General features: G+C 35.2%; 1 protein-coding gene across 1 annotated transcript in view; it reads right to left on the reverse strand.

Annotated features, from left to right (window-relative positions):
• The window catches only part of LOC149079122 (intermembrane lipid transfer protein VPS13A-like), a 180,890-nt gene that overhangs the window by 59,901 nt on the left and 103,750 nt on the right, over nt 1-17,239 (reverse strand). The window contains exons 27-44 of the mRNA XM_089239993.1: nt 15,395-15,501; nt 14,436-14,474; nt 13,496-13,633; nt 12,814-12,888; nt 12,340-12,545; nt 12,071-12,218; nt 11,764-11,854; nt 10,059-10,225; nt 9,142-9,308; nt 8,017-8,135; nt 7,010-7,326; nt 5,931-6,047; nt 4,374-4,532; nt 4,010-4,112; nt 3,737-3,909; nt 2,123-2,251; nt 1,816-2,023; nt 542-793 (exon numbers count right to left, since the gene is read on the reverse strand). Coding sequence (XP_089096119.1) covers nt 542-793; nt 1,816-2,023; nt 2,123-2,251; nt 3,737-3,909; nt 4,010-4,112; nt 4,374-4,532; nt 5,931-6,047; nt 7,010-7,326; nt 8,017-8,135; nt 9,142-9,308; nt 10,059-10,225; nt 11,764-11,854; nt 12,071-12,218; nt 12,340-12,545; nt 12,814-12,888; nt 13,496-13,633; nt 14,436-14,474; nt 15,395-15,501 — 2,715 coding nt within the window. The remainder of the gene's footprint in view (nt 1-541; nt 794-1,815; nt 2,024-2,122; nt 2,252-3,736; nt 3,910-4,009; nt 4,113-4,373; nt 4,533-5,930; nt 6,048-7,009; nt 7,327-8,016; nt 8,136-9,141; nt 9,309-10,058; nt 10,226-11,763; nt 11,855-12,070; nt 12,219-12,339; nt 12,546-12,813; nt 12,889-13,495; nt 13,634-14,435; nt 14,475-15,394; nt 15,502-17,239) is intronic.

Genomic DNA, 17,239 nt, shown 5'->3' on the forward strand with positions numbered 1-17,239 from the left:
TAAAAAAAAAATCCTTTAACGGACTATGAACCTGTAAATGTCAGTCAAATCAGCCCATTGCACCCGAGTGATGTGGTGATAAGGTGCTTGTCTACCACCGGGAAGGTTGTTATTAGGTTCGAACAGGGAGCGGGGAAGAATATAGATAACATGATATGTCCCTAACGAGCTTGAGGTGACCACCGATAGATGGCACTTCCATTTCCAACCCAACTTGTGAACGGCAGAAAATTACTTCTAGTGATATGGCCAGATTCGTTATGTGTTAAAGTAGTAATAAAATCAGCCCTCTTAAAGTGACCATGGCGCAGCAAAATAATTCTTATATGACCTTCGTTATTTCGACTGGCCGTGCAACATTAAAGCTTGAACTGATAAATAACCTTGTGTAAACTTGAAAATGATTTTGAATCGACATTTTTTTAGTCAATTCATCAATGACAATTGATATTTTGTTGCAGATATTTACATATGCCACCTACGATAATGATAACATGTATTGTTTCAATTATGGCATCAGAATTTTCATCCACACATATACCTTGCTCTTTATGAGGTACAGAAAACACGGGTCTGTCATCAGAGATATCATTGTCTGCAGTTTCAGTTTCTCCCGAATCCGACTTGTCACCAACATCAGCAATGCCTTCTGATTCTTCACTGAAATCGTTATCCTCACTGCCATCTTCTCCATCTGAGAACAAATGATCAAATGTTGATGCAATTTTTTCTAGCATCCCATCTTCATTTTCCGAATCAGAGTCAGGTGGATAAGCCAGCAAACTGAGAGAATCTGAAAGAAACAAAACAATAACTTGTTGTTTACCCAAAATTGTAGAAGACATTCTTTTTTGCTGATAAATAAAATGTAGAATGTAATGTGTAATCTTTGAAGTTGATGATTATTGCAAATCAATTAACTTGCTTTACAATATTGTAACGGGCCATGGTCCGTTTCCGGCTAACCTACTTAGGTTCAAATCAATCCCCAGTGATAAATGCGCATGTTCGGCCATAGGCACGCGTCTTCACTATGCAATTTTATGTCCCAACTCAACGGTCTTCCACTTCAGGGAGCCAGCTGAACATCTGCGAATACCTTGGCTTGAGTGCATCCTGAAGCTGGAAGATTCGAAAAGTAAAATACGTAGACTGGTTCCGCTTTCAAGAGTAGCACCTTCAGGATATCAGAGCTAGAGCCCCGGAACCAGAACCAGATAGAGAGCCACCTATTGCTGTTAGGAGATCTACTAGAATAAGACGTCAACTATACACACAGACAGCGATCTCATACATCTGTTAAAAGAATAGGAGCCAGAGCAGTCGAGAATACTATGATCCACGCGGGCTGATTGAGAAGCTGGATACAGGCAGCGATTGCTGACAAATGCCTTTGGACCAAATCAAATCACACGGTGCAGCGATTAGATCAACCCAGCAGCAGATTCACAGTTTTCATTGATTTGACAGTTACTGATTCAATGAAAATCCCTGAAGAGAAGCAGATCAAATTTTATCAAGAACTATTCTCGATTATAACGATTATTATGACTATTTCGTGATTTATAATTAAGATTTTATTTACATAAATCACCATTTCATGATTGATTTTATTCAATGGATCATAAATTTTATACTTGTTTACTGGCGATGTGCGTAATGGCACCTACCCATGTATGTAATATATCTTTCTCAAGCTCATTAGGTTCCCCGGAGGCACCCGAGTCCCAAAGAACAATGTGGTTATATCACCGAGTGTGACAGAGCCTGGGTGTCTCTCGGTTCCTATCACTATCACTCATAACAGCAGATTACCTCTTGATTTGGCAATGCTGGATACCCTCTTCATTTTTGTCAATCTTTGTTTCTTTATAACAGTCATACAAGCATTTTCTTCTTCCGTTTCTTCTCCAGATGAAGATGATGGTTCTATAGTCTGTGCGTCTACACAATCAATAACATCACATGACCAATCTGTATCATTATAAGGGCATATTATAGGATGACTGCAATCCTGAAAAGCCTGAAATAATGGTTAAAAATATGAGTATTTCATCACTGACATTAGAATAAAACAATAACAATACCATAAGAGAGAAATAAAACTAAATTAAAAACTTACTTTAAACAATATTTCCAAAGGTCTATATTGTCCTTCCGTAACCATTACATGCTCAATCAGTGGTTCCCATGTTGAGAGATTTTCATTGTAATACATGGCTTCGCACTTAAATTCACCTTTTGCATTTAGCTGGCAAAAAAATTATAAGAAAATTGTTCAGTTTGGAATTGATCCAACATAAGACTTCATAAGTTATCACAAGCATATGTAGGGCACAAACTCGGACAATGATTTCGGGGCTATTCTATAAAAGTTACAGTATTCACACAAATCTAACATGCCCCTAATTTAAATATTCCTCAGCTGCAGGGACGTCGGAAATGTTTCGAAACTGCGAGTGCTCGTGTTTAGAATCAATGCTGGGGGTGCTCGGATCCATGCCACAAATTACCGTGGGTGCTTGAGCACCCACAGAACCCCCGCCACTGCTCAGCTGCAAAATTATGCACTGTGTCTGGAATTCGTGTCAATGATTTTCATGTGAATCCGTATGAACAGGTTTGTTTTTAGAATAACAAAGGTGTGCATTTAGATTCAAGAAAATATGTTAATATTGAAACAGCAGAACCTCGTCAAACGCAATGATTCTAGAAGTTTGGGAATTTATTTTTCTGTACTTTATAGAAGAACAACTTACAGAAACATAAATTTATTCATTTGGGTCTTCAAACATTGATTAGTCATTTTTGTTGAATCACGTTATTTCAGGCCCTTAAGAACTATTTTTAAACTGAGAGCTTTATTTTATATTTCTGATGCTGAATGAGTGTTTTTAATCAGACCTGATTGAGTATTTATTGCCCTAAAATTTTGATGTGGAGATATGTGATGAGGCATTTGTGGTAGCCGCATACTTGTTGATAAGGTCTGCATATATTGCCATAGCTACCATCTGGCATACATTTGGTCAGGAATGGGACCTTGCGACGTAGCCCAATAACCATATGGACGACATTATTGAAAGTAAAACGCTGCACTCGTGACAGTGCAGATATGACAAGATGAAATGGGTGCAGAAAACATCTGGTCAGAGAATTTCTGACAAAGACCGAGCCAGTTCTGATTTCACGAAACCTTGGAATATCCATCTGCAGATTAGGAAAATTCCTTAGTAGTCTGAGCTACTCTTCCTATCACATTGGCGTACATGACATTCTTTTCTTAGATTTTTAGATCATCGAAACTAAGGCTGGGCACCCACTGGTTAGACAAGACAGCTTTACACAAGCTTAGTCATTGTTATTAACATTGATTTGTATGGCTAATTGTGTGCATTGCGTCATGCAAATCAATGTGAATTACAACGACTAAGCTTGTATAACAGGTGTTTGCCTAGCCTTACATTTAAAAGCTTCTTAACACACATTTGTTGAGCGTAATCTTCGTTCCGAGAGATCCATCTCAGTTCAAAAAGCTTGTCAGGTGAAGTTCAAAATCCCCTATCCTAACATGTTTTGAATGCATCAGAGACTGAATTGAAGCTGAACTAATAAGTGTGAATAGACCTCCAAATGTAAGTTTTGAAAATTGCTTGGTGAGAATGTAAACTGTCTGTATATTCAAAATTTATACACTTCACTTTCAAAGGCAAAATATAGCTATGTAACAGCCAACCTGTGAGGACCAGTCATTTATTTCTGCTTCAAATGATGCTTTAGCAAATAATACAGGAATCGGTTTATTGGTTCCAGTAACTTCACAGAAAACTTGAATGTCAGGAGCATTGATTAGAAATGATTCTGTGAATTTCGGCAGAGTATATGGTGCAGTGACATATGGTAAACTTTCTGTAAAAGAAAACCAATTGAAAAATAGATGACTTGTACAAAAAACACTTAAACAATGGAAATATGCAACAATATTTTACAACATATATCTTATACGTACCAGATTCCGCCCATTTTTCAACAGATACATTAGCTGAAGACCATAAATCAAGATTTTGGTTCTGGTCAGGATTGAAAAAATAGTTCTTTTTGGCTTCTTCTTCCTAATAATGTAAAAATAAAATTTGAAATGAACATTTTGTTTTAAATAATGACTTAAAAATAATTCTGAGGAGAAATAGTAAAAAAATTCAGAGATGAACATTAACAAAACAATATAATTACATGCACGGAGATGTTACACAGAGTGTGAAATTCAAGCATGTGAAAAAATGCAGTACTATATTTAGTGACAAAAATTTAAAAATAATTTAAGTATAAATGTCAATTAAAATTTCAGGAAAATTGGTTCTTAGTTGCTGTACCTTCACATTATGCAAAAAGGCTTGAGCAACATCCAACATAGTACGGACAACAGGAGCAGAAAAGCACAAGTTGACACAGCTCAAATTTGCCAGCATTTTCATTTCAGACTTTCCCAAGTTCATCATTCTGTTGAATTCTATATCACATGGATGAAGGACCTGTAGAAGAAATATCATGTGACTTTAATTAATCATAATTTAGAAATGAAAAAACAAAACTTTTCACAAGCATCCCTGAATCACAAAATTTCTACTCTTCGCTAATGATAATGAAACAAATAGTTATAAAGGCATGCGCAAATTTTCATGAACAAAATTGGCAATGCAGCTGCAAAAGAAATTAGTTCAATTCTCAATTTTGAGCTAATACTAAATAGCCCGGAAAAGTCATTCCAACCAATTATTGTTTTCAAAGTTTGAAAGCAAAATTTGTGTGAAACTTTTTAATTTGATGATATATAGTGGAACCTCTACCTTAACGAACACTGCTTGTTAACGAACATCTCCCGTTAACGGACACTTTTCTGATCCCCAGTCCCATGGAATAGGACTCCCCGTTAGCGGAGAGTAAAATCCGGCAAACTAGTATTTTTTCCAAACTATAATTTCTGAATATCTGTTCTTAAATCAAGAATTTACATATTCAACGGTGATTATGTATAATCTTAAGCTCGTATTGGTAAATATGTTAATCCATCAATCAATAACTTGATTAACTGAACATAATTATGGTCCAAGGAGGACTTAAATGGTAATGTTAGGATTAAATTCCGAATGGTAATGTTAGTTTTGTTTGCATACGCGTGTGAAGAAAGCAAACATATCTAATAATGTTGTTATAAGAACGTTTATATGTTTATTTCTTCTTCACACTTATTTTAATTTACATTTTATTGCAAAATATGTATAGTGCACGCATCATGTAATAAAAATAATTAATTGGCTAATGAAGATGTTATAAATTTTTCTATATTTATCAGAGTTTCCAAATTCTTTTGCATTATCACCGGTGAAAGTGATAAATGTAGTAAAATTTAATCACATTTTCTCTATGGAGATGATTGATACATAGCACCGTGTGTCATTTTTACACACAATAACATTTAGCAACCAAAGTCAAACGTTGTATAAATGTTAAAGTCATATAAACGAGGTTCTATTGCATATCGAACGTCCCCAATAGCAGACACTTCCCGTTAGCGGACAAAAGTTTTGGTTCCATAGAAGTCCGTTATCGAGAGGTTCTACTGTATTACATTCCAGATCAATCGAAAACCACTGTTTAAATAAAATACCTTAGAAAAATAAATTGCATATCATTAGGCGAAACACAGGTTATCTTAAATTTAAATTCATTAATTATCGATTCAAATAAAATTTGAATTCATCCTAGATTTTTAAGGAAAAAATTCATTGTTTATAAATGTTGAAAGAGATCAATTCAGTTGATATTTATCAAGAAAAAATTAAACCTTTTTGTCCCATTATATATTACAGATCGTTAATTACATTGATTCATTACATCGAAAATGTACAGTAATCCGTCAGCGCACCTACCATGCACATGGTCTGTTTTCTTCTACCATAAAGACAGGAAAGAACATGAAGACCTGATATTGAAAATAAAAAATTTCCTTGTCCAAGATTGAAACTGTAATCCACTGCAACATCCATCTGGAAGACATAATAAAAATCTATTAAATAACTAACAAATGATAGAAGTTACAATTATATTATAAGTAACAAAAACAACAAACCAATATTATTTTACTTTGCATCATGAAATAAATTGTTTTACTTAGTCAATAAAAAAAGTTTTTTAGAAAAGAACAAAAAATTCAATGACCAGAATATGCTCAAAAATTTGGCGTATATCGGAGAACAATCAGTGTTGCAACAGAACAATCTGGAAGAATTTTAAGAAAAGTGTAGAAAACACTATTATGTGAACTTTTTCCTCAGAAAGTTTCCAGTCAGTTGAGGGCTCTTTTCAGAACAATGCAAAACATTCTGCTTTGGGGGGGGGGGGGGGGAAAGAATGTTCTTTCAAACTTCACTCAAAGCAGTATCGATATTTTGGTCAGCATTTCAAAAACCTGATATGAATTTATAAAAGTAGCTTCTAAAAAATTTTGTCAAACTTTGAAAAATTTTAAACAAACTCTAAAAATGATGAAAAGAGACTAATTCTTCAGTGTCCATAATACATGTAATGTAGACTTTTCTTACGAAGATAAATTTCAAATGTGAGTTATGTATAGCCATGTGCTCTTTGAATCAGAAGTGAAAGAGAAGAATAGCCAAATCTCACAGTTCAGTGCTGAAATTTTATAAAATCTGAGATAAATCATAGTTTCACATGCGCGGTATCTATTACTAAAAGACGCATGCACAGCGTAAACATTCTTCAAAACTGCTAATGAAACTTCATGCAGTCTGAAATTTTGATTTGATATTCTGCAAACTTCTTAAATCCATATAAGACATTAATGTATAATTATTACTATCGAATAAGATATTTTAAAAATCTCTTTGAATAATCTATTTTTTTTTTCATCTCGTCTCTACTCTACCATATTTCTATGTCATTCAATGATGAAGAATAAAAAAATTTCATACACGATTCATCAGCTAACCTTTAGAACGACAACTTCGCTGTTTGTATTGGAAGGATTGGCAAAAAGTATAATCTCTGGCTTCCTGAACACCGCAGACACCGACAATGCTTTGAGTTCTTCAGGAACACTAGTAGTTGATTGGTAGCCACTGGTGCTATCAGAAGGTAGACGGAGTCTAGTCCTTCCGAATTCTTTCTTTTTGTATTTGTGCAGATGGTCTTCGCACAAATAACCTTTCCTCTCTTTCCCAGGCAGAGCATCGGACACAAACTTCAGCATGGCAAGAAGGAACGAAACTGAAACGTTGAGTCTCGTCTTTTCAACAACAATATCCACTGAAAAATTTATGAATTGTATAAACATTTGATAATTGTTGGAAGTACACATAAATATATGTTACAGAAACACTACAAAAATATAAATAATTTAGGTTGAAAAACAACCTAAAGAATCTAGTTCTCGAATTACTGAGGTAATAATTGAAAGATTTCTCTGCCGTGTTAAGTTTGTATCTATCACATCAGCAGTATTAACAACTTTGCGATCATAATATTGCGGCCAAACGCCAGTGGAATGAATTCAAACAAGCTCACTTTGTTTTCTTTCCTCTCTTTTGATCATCCCGGAGCTTTGTTGAAACCTTACAATATTTTTTTTCCTTTTGGTTATTTGTATACCCTGATAATGATTTTTTTTTTCTCACATAGAATGCATCTTTCTTTTAAGAGGAAAAGAGAACAGGTAGAGTAAGGAGGAAAAAACAATCGAATTTTGTACCAACATTCTTATCACCTTATCTTTTATGCTGTCTTACTCTTTTATGTGGGTTTTCTCTCTTTCCTTTTTTTAGCGTGCGGTTAGGTTAGGACAAGGTTACTATATTTATTGCCTATTCGTCAAATATAGAGCATCCGAATTTCTTACCAATTCGCTTGTAAGCGAAGCTGCTAACGTGAGTAAAAAAGAAGTAACTTTTTTCGTACATAATTTCAGAATATTCATTGAGAGAGGAATGTCATGCAAACCTGAAGCATCTCCAGAACCAGATCTTCTATATGTCAAGTCCACCATTGGAGGCATACTCACACTTATTCCCAATACACCAGTAGAGGATTGGCAATCTCCGCTGTAGGACTGAAAGATCCTGTAATGTTTTTTTAATTAATAAATTATTATAGGTTCTTCTAATGCCAATGTAAAAACATGAAAGTTCAAAATAATGTTTTATTAGCTTTTTAAATATTTTTTGCCATTTTGCTGAATTTACTCACGTGTACAACAAGATTCGGCAATGACTTTTAAACACAACATAATATAGCATGCAGGATGTTTTCAATTAAACTGACACTATGCTGAAGTTGCGCGAGCGTGTGTAGAAGGACTAATGAAGACAATGGAAGAATTATTCTGCAAAAAGAAAATGCAGTTCCAAATGCCACTTACAGGAAGGAAATGTGGTGAGAATTGCAAAAATATTTAGGCACTTTCCATTTTCACTTCAAAATTTAAAGAAGACAGATGACAATATCATTATGGCATGCACACGCAGTTCTTCCGACTTTACTACGAGTACATTAGGGCCACACATATGATCAGAACAAACATTCTGACGTGTTCCAAGCATTAAGTAAGCTTTGTAAAAAAAAGTTACAAAGACAAGATGAGTGAATAAGTTAATCAGTCACCCTATTTTAACGTGTACAAGGAACCCTCTTTTCGAGAAAAAATTGGGTCCTAAAAATAGGGAAGGTTTCTTATTCATGAATAGTACATAAATATTAACAAGTTATTCAATTCTTTGCAATTCACAATGAGAATGATTCATGATGACGAGAGGCATAAGGAATCCAATGGTTTCCATGATGAATGAAAAATATATATGTTTACATATCTTAAAATAAAAACATCGTTGATGAAAAATTTCTTCCAAATTTTAAGCTAAAAGAAATAAAATCAGGCAGTTCCTTACAAACTTTAAAATATTGCACTAATGTTGTTGAATCGACCTATAGTCGACTCTAAGTAGTGTCGGTTTATTTAAAAACACACTATACGTATATCAAAAAATGTGTTTGTTTCCACACTTGGGAGATTTCAAAAAGAAATAATGATAATATCTATATATACTAAGAGAAGAATTGTTTATTCACTTCCTGATAGGAGCAGATTCTTCAGCATGGCAGTCTATTATAGTAGCAGCCTGGCAAGAACATTTCAGCTCTAATGCTTTGTCAGTGGTCATTTCATAAGATACCTCAACTTCATCCAGTTCAAAACGAGATAGAGCTTGTGTTGGATTCCTTACTGCACATGATTGCTGTATAAAATATCAACACCAAAATTAGTCACGAGATAATTCAATAAATGCAGCTTCCTGAAAAGATTGAATTTATTGTGGGCTGCTGGCATTTGATGCATTTCATGATACACTAGCTGTAACACCCAGCGCTGCCCGGGTTTTCTTCTTACTGAGAGGACTGAAAACGTGACAAACCATTATAAAGGTGTATAAACTACTATACATATATACTGGCAGCATTAAAGAAGTTACAGACCACTGTAAAGGCATATACACGTCTGAAACGCATTGCTAGGGAACCACGGTAACTAAAGTAAACGTTCGGAAAATGATTGTTGAGACCCAAAAACCATTGTTACCCGACAGTTTTTCGACTAATTCGGGCATTTGCCTGCTCTGGCAAGCTTTTAAAGTAGCCTATCGTTCAAGTCGACCCCTGTTTTGTACGTATGCAAAATTGTAGAAATTCAATTTTATATACATAGATTAATTTTGCTCTTATTACAAATAAATTCAGTGATGGACCTACAAACTGTCGTTTTATTCTAAAGTAAATACATTGGTATCTCACAATTTGGAACTATTCTCTTGCCAAACTAATGTCAAACTTTTATATTTTTTGCAATCAGCAAAACCGTTGAATTGATTGATAACATTTTCCATACATCTATCCTGCATCATCGCACATGTAAACATGCAGTCCTGAGGAATTTGAAAGGTTGAAATTGTGAGCAAAACCACAGTGATTTAAAAGAATAATTGACTTACGATATCTTCACCATCACTGTAAAGTGTAACATGCATTCCTTCCATGATAAATGTGAAACTGGTTTCCTTGTAAATGTCAGAGCCAGTGTACAGAAAAACCTCCAATTTTCTCATAGATTCATCGTTGGTGGGCGTTTCCGCATTTGAGGGCGATATAATCCCGAATCCTTTGAAAATAATATAAAAAAAAGACCATTTTACAAAAAAAGAAAAAGAATAGAGATTTCTAGTAAATAAACATTGATTTACATTAGCAATCCTAGGAGGTATATCTGTGGGAGTTCATTTCTTTTGCTCCTTGTAATAAAAATGCTTGAAAATGAAGTAAAAACAAAGGAATTATATGAAAATGTATGCAGATGCGTTTACATGCTACATGAATGTGGGTGTATAGTAACCCTCACAATCTTTCCTATACATCTCAAGTTTTATAAGCATTTTTTCTCGTCTATTATGATCTTATTAGCTATATACAAAGAGCACCTGAATAAACCAACTAAATGTTTGCCGCAGTTATGGGTTGATTCCCCTTGTTGAAAAGCCACAGAGAACAACAGGCCAACAATGATACAATTATTCAATCATTACACTTCACTTATAGTTAGAAAAACTGATGGTAGATGGCAGCACAGCACCTAACAAGCATTGCACAGAAACAAATACATTATGTTTACAACACGTGCACGGACATTACCACATGCACCAATTCGTTAGAAGTTCTGCAGAGAAAAGTGGACGAGGGGGATGTGTGGTTTAGTAGTAGCAGTGGTGGTGTAGCATGATTGTTTAGCATCGTGAGGACCTGGTTTCGACTACTACTACTTAACAGAATATGTACCTCGTACACATTCCTCTACGGAATTTCTAACGAATTGGCACATGCCGGAATTTGTGTTCCGAGTGTATGCTTGGCCCCAATGTATTTATGTTGTAGAGTTGAGCTTGTTTCGTGTTCATGCTGCCATCTGGCTCCCATTTTCTGAAATAAAGATGGGAAAAATGCTCGAATTTTCATGTTTTTTCAGTATCGTGTGGTAGGTCTGCTTGTTCTCTGCGGAGAGACGTCTTCAAATGGGAGACCGGTTTCAACTACTGCAAGTCGTACAGATTTGGTCCACTGAAGCAGGTTTCTTGCAGTTTCACAACTTTGAGACATAAATGCTAGATACATCATTCCAAATAAAGTAGACGCCTCTAAGTATCGTTCATGATGCATATGCGCAGTTTATATGTATTAGTAGTAGATTTAATTTATGTTCGGAGTGGGAAAAAAAGCGAAGTAGAAGAGAACTTAGACAAATATATATGCAGGGCTGCTAATTGAGGGAAGAACGGGTGGATCTGGTACTCTGTACAGAAGATCGGAGGTGGGGGGGGGGGGGAGGGAACTGAAGTCACCCTCCACATTAATATGGTACAGCCAATTTAATGCTGGGGGTGCTAAAATGCATGTTGCCCTGGGGAACAAATTATCTAGTGGCAACCCTGCAGATATGGTAAGCCAAGAGCCAACAAACACTCAATAACTCAACCTCCTAACTTATTGATTTTTTTCTATATAATTTTCCTTAAATCCTATTATATCCTAGAATATTAATTCTAGATATTATCTAATTCTATCTAATTATCGTAATTCTATCCGATTATATCTAACTCTTGAATATAAAGCCACACGAATACCCAGAGAGCTAGACTTCTAAAATACCTGATTTTCCTAAATTCAATACCTTCATCTGTGAATAATTATCTTGATATATAGCAACAACTGTACTTAGGTCTCTCTGGCCGATATTAATCTGCATGATGAAAATAAGTAATAAAGAAGTAATTTTGAGGAAAAAAATTATACACGCAATGCATATACAGCACAACTTAAACACACAAATTTACCATCAAAATAGCCAACACTACAAGAATATATAATTTGATAGCTTAGTTGGTTGAATTAGCACGATATTGTTTTTGGAATGAAGGCTAATTTCTTTTTAATATGTATATATGTTCGTAGTTACCTTGATGACATCCATTGTTCCATTCACTTCATATAAAAGAACATCTTTGTTGTATGGAGCAAGGGCCCGTTTTATGTCCAGTCGAAGCTTCAAAGGTTCCACAATAGGCTCTCTAATTTCCATTTTACCGTCCAAAAGAATGACAGCCCTATGATGATTGTAAAACATATTTTCAAAATGACTGCCTACAAAAAATGTTAGTCTTCAATACCACATATATACATCAATATATGCAAAACTGAAATGCCTTATTAGTGAAGAGGATTTACCTCGATACCTGAAGAGAGCTCAGCCGGATCAGAATATTGTCGATGCAGTGAGACTGAGTGTCGTGGAAGAAATTTTCTACACCCAGATCGCCAAGGTTTACAATCAGAGAATTTGGTAGAGTGGGCTTTTGCGGCAGCAAAAAAGTTGGAGCATGAAAATCAATTGATAACTGATACTTCTTGCCATTTTTCTGCACTTCGCTAACCTGGAGGAAAAAAAACAAGTTACTGAAAGCATGAGGGCACAGGAATCTGTCTTTAACATGTTTCAAGTTTAGAACTCTCATGATACATAATTCAGAGTTGGCTATGTTTCTCCTAAATATTCAAAAAAATGAAATTTATTGTATAAAGCATTTCAATTGGTATAACGCCTCATTTCGTGCAACACTATTAATTTAATGTATAATATGAATGACTGTACATATTAAGTGATGACACAAAATGTTATGTGCAATGTATATAAATTTCTACCTGTTCCTGAAGCTTATATTCAGCAGACCTTTTGAGCAGAACAGCTGTTTCATTCAAGAATGGTTCCATAAACCGCTATGAATAAAAAAGATATGTAATTACATAATTTGAAATATAAAAAAGTAACCATCAAAATATGATGTTTCGCAAAAAATTTAGATGAATTAAAAAGTGAGAAACATAAGCTCTTCATCGAACCTAACAAAACAAGTGATTAGGTTCGGTCAATCAATTTGATTCTTGTAAGAAAATGATTAGCAGTTCAGCCATTCAATAAATTTTATCAAATCCGAGGAGAGAGATAACGCGATCGGTTGAAAACTTATTGGAATTTTTACTGTTGAAGAAATTCATTGATGATTGTCAAACAGTCCAAAATTCTTCAGCCACTTTGTTGTGTGAATCCTCTTTCCGAAAATTACTTGACATTCTTCATACAGACAACAATTGTTTTCTGCCGTTTTTCTTCTTTTGCATCATTTCTTCGGCATTGAAGACCACAGTTTTTGTAGAACAAATTTGTCACAAAAAGTTTGTAATCATACAAAAGCCAAATAATCATACTCTTTTCTAAATCTCACATTTTCGGCATATTGATTTTGTGTTGGCTCTATTACATATTCAATGAGGTTTTTAATTTTACTACATACCCAGTATGTAACTATATAACATATTAGCTTACCTGGAGTTCATTTATAAAGCTTTGAACCAACACCACAATAACCCGTCCAAATCTGATTCGCAGACTGCCATCTACTTTCATTGGCAAGGTATTGGATTTCACTTCAATCTCCTTGTGATGAGGGCTGTTCTTCACAAACTAAAACAATATCATAGAAAAAAATAAATTTTCAAACATCAATGTGACTTCAATCTAAATTTACCAGAAATAGCCTGGTGAAAAAACTCTCATATTGAATACTAAATTAATGATCAAGAGCTCAAGGTGGAGTGAACGCAACACAACTCTGTTTCAACGTTACAAATGTTTGAAAAGTACCAAAGAGTGAACCCCTGTTAGTCAGTGCAATTTATTGTCCAGTGTCCAAACAAATGTCACAATAGGTGACATAGAAAAACTAAAAACAACTACGTGAGCGAAACATTTGTCATAAAAATATATTTATGTATATAAATTTTGATGTATTAATTTATTAATTTTACTCAATAACTGTTTTTGTGAAATATTATAAAGTTTATGCTACAAATTTAATTACGCTAGCAAATATTGTCCGGCACTTCCTAGTTTTTCTTCATATGATGGGAGCATTAAAGATGCGACAAATTACTACAAAGTGTTTAAAATGTCTACATTCTTTGAGAACCGAAGTAAAAATTCCAAAAATCATTTTTGAGGCTTATGAACCATTTTTTGCCAGACAGTTTTTCAACCATTTCAGGCATTTGAATGGCTCTGGCAAACTTTAAAAATAGCGTATTGTTTGAATTGGGGGACCAGTTTGGTCTACAATCAAAACTTTGACAAGGATCATTCTAAAATTGTACGAATAGATTTGTATAGGGAACACACGCAGAAAATCTATTTTACAAATAGAGGATTGTTGAAAATTATATACCTAAACATTTATTAAATTAAAAATATATTCCACAGAATGGCATACCTTGATGTCAAATACTTTATCCTCTTCAGTGGAGATAATCTGGAAAGAAGTTGATTAAATGAAGTGTTAACTCATATTTTTCATCATCACAGCTACAGCAGCAATTGCAAATAACAGTCAACCCAAATTTCGCATGATGTTCATTTTATGTTTACAATTAAAAGATAAGCACTGAATTTAATTCAACATTGTGTGCAACAGTGAATCTCACCCATCCGGCAGAGTCGGTACAGTTAATACCTGAAACAAAGCCTTTTCACCTAAACAACTAGCCACAGAGCATATGAGTACAAAATCCAGCCTGAGGTCAGCAAATGTGCCCACCTGATAATTTTATTGGGCTCACAAAGAAATTACTGGCACAGTAGGAAATGATAAATTGGGATATATCATGGTTTTGAAATATGACATATGCAGTAAACCATAGTCTCCCAAACTTTTTGTTATATCGCCTCCTTCATCCGAAATTTTTTCCTCTCATCACCCCCCAACTCAAGTAAACCCATAGGATCCCATGTTAAATCAGTAGGTTCTATCGCCCCCTTGGACCATTGCCAGATGTCATATATTTCCAAAAATACAGCAACCCAATTGCCCACTTTGGGAAACACTGCAGTAAACTCAAACTTTTCGTTTCATCACCCCCCTTCTTCAAAAAAAAAATTTTCTTCTTATCCCCCCTCACATTTCAAGCCAATCCATAGGATTCTATACGAAACCCAAAGCTTCTACCGTCCCTTGGTCCATTCCATTGCTCACTTTGGAAAGCACTGCAGTCAACCCTAAATTTAACGGATCTTAATTCTATGGACTTCGGATTTAGAGAAATTTTCATAGTTATTTTTCTTTCTTTTTTTTCAACTAAAATGGCTTTCTCATTAAAAATTCCTCATATTTTTACCACATATTTCTTTCTTACATTTCTCTATTGCACGTTTCTTGGTGATTACGATACATACTTTTGAGTACAATGTCTCTTCAATCAGATCTTCTAGGCTCATTTCAGCTAAGTACATGCGAAAGACTGATTTCTCGTTCGCTTTCAGCACATAGTCACATTCTAAACCTATAAAATTCAAAGTATTATTATATCTTCTGTCAATTTACAAATTACGTGCTAAAATATTTGAAGGCTATATTGACTTGTATGATACAAATACAACGCCACAACAGGCAAAATGCCCAACGAGGTGGCTGATAAAAAGATGCCCATAACAAATATGGATGTCATATATTTCCAAAAATACAGCAACCCAATTAAAAACACAATAAAAAATTAAACAATATATACACATGATAAAATATTATACAATGCCCATAAAGAATACTTATGGTTGTCTTATTCTAAGTATGGATAGAGCTTCTCGATTTACCCCAACATGTTTATCGTATTTCTTTTTAAACGTGTCAATTGTGTTACAATTTACTACCTCCGGGAATAAGCTATTCCATTTATTAACAACCCTATTAGAGATCAACCCCAATGATCAAATTTTCCAATAATTTAATAAGGTAAGTCAAAATTCTTGCTGGAGTGATCTTATTTGAGCTTCAAAAGCCCACTACTACTATACCACACATGCACTTCGTCCACATTCCTCTGAGGAACCTCTAACGAATTGGTATATGTTGCGTGTCCGTGTTGTGAACCTGACGTGAAGTTTGTTTCTGTGAACTTCTTGTTATGCTGTACGAAAACCTGCGGGCAGCTATCCTAAGCTTCCCGAGACATATTCTGAATTTTAAAAATGTAATTTTGGAGGCTTACAGAATTAACTGATGTGGCGCCTACGTTAATTCTTGTTTCAAAAACAGTCATCGAGACCATACCAAACTTGAATGTTTTCGTCGGTTCCTAACCTTTGCAGGGCCGTCTTCCAACCTACAAATTGCCTGGGATTGGCTTATGAAGGGAAAGACAAGTTTGTGATTGCGTGTCAGTAGTGTAGTGAGTGTATGTTTACAGAAATAAACTTTTATGTAAATCTAAGTGGGTAATTTACAGATCTTTGAATTCAGAAGAGCTCTCATCACGAGAAATATTTATTATATTCTGAAGGAACATTTGTCATTAGGGGGGGGGGGGTGGTTATGTGTATTACCCAAAAAACCCCACGAGTAATGTGACATAATTGAGAGATGCTAATCAGCGATTTATGTTTACAGAGCCATTTTAAAGTACTGTTCGTACAATAACTACACATTTTTCACGGTTGCACCGTCTATGCATACCTCTCATTAGTCAACTTTTCTATGGAGTTCGTCGAATAATTGTGACAGACAGACAGAATTTAGAGAGATATAGATGGCTTTTTTCTCAGCTAGAGATATCAAGGAAACAGTTATTTTCCGGATATTATGCTGAGGTGAGGTCGGAAAGAAAAGTCATCACCGCTCCGCCGGGACTCGAACCCGGGACTTTTCTTTCCGACCTCACCTCAGCATAATATCCGAAAAATAACTGTTTCCTTGATATCTCTGGCTGAGAAAAAAACCATCTATATCTCTCTAAACCGTCCCACCCGGGGGCCATTTCCTGAAGTTAAGAGAGGCTGCTAATGCCTCTACTTCAGCGCCTCACGACACAGTGCGTGAAATTAGGAAGGCAGATTCATCTGTCTCCAGTGGTGTAGATGGTAGCATGCTCGCCCGGTATGCAAGAGGGCCTGGGTTCGAGTCCCGGCGGAGACGTGATGACTTTTCTTTCCGACCTCACCTAGACAGAATTTAATTTTTCTCGTCACTGCCCAGCCCAATGGCGCTGCCTGGCGACTTACAGACTGCTTGTGCTAGCTATGAAGGGG

This window comes from Pholcus phalangioides, unplaced genomic scaffold (genome assembly GCF_987345545.1).
Source record: "Pholcus phalangioides strain wild (caught in Gottingen) unplaced genomic scaffold, Ppha-v1.0 ptg000012l_1, whole genome shotgun sequence".
Lineage (NCBI taxonomy): Eukaryota > Metazoa > Arthropoda > Arachnida > Araneae > Pholcidae > Pholcus > Pholcus phalangioides.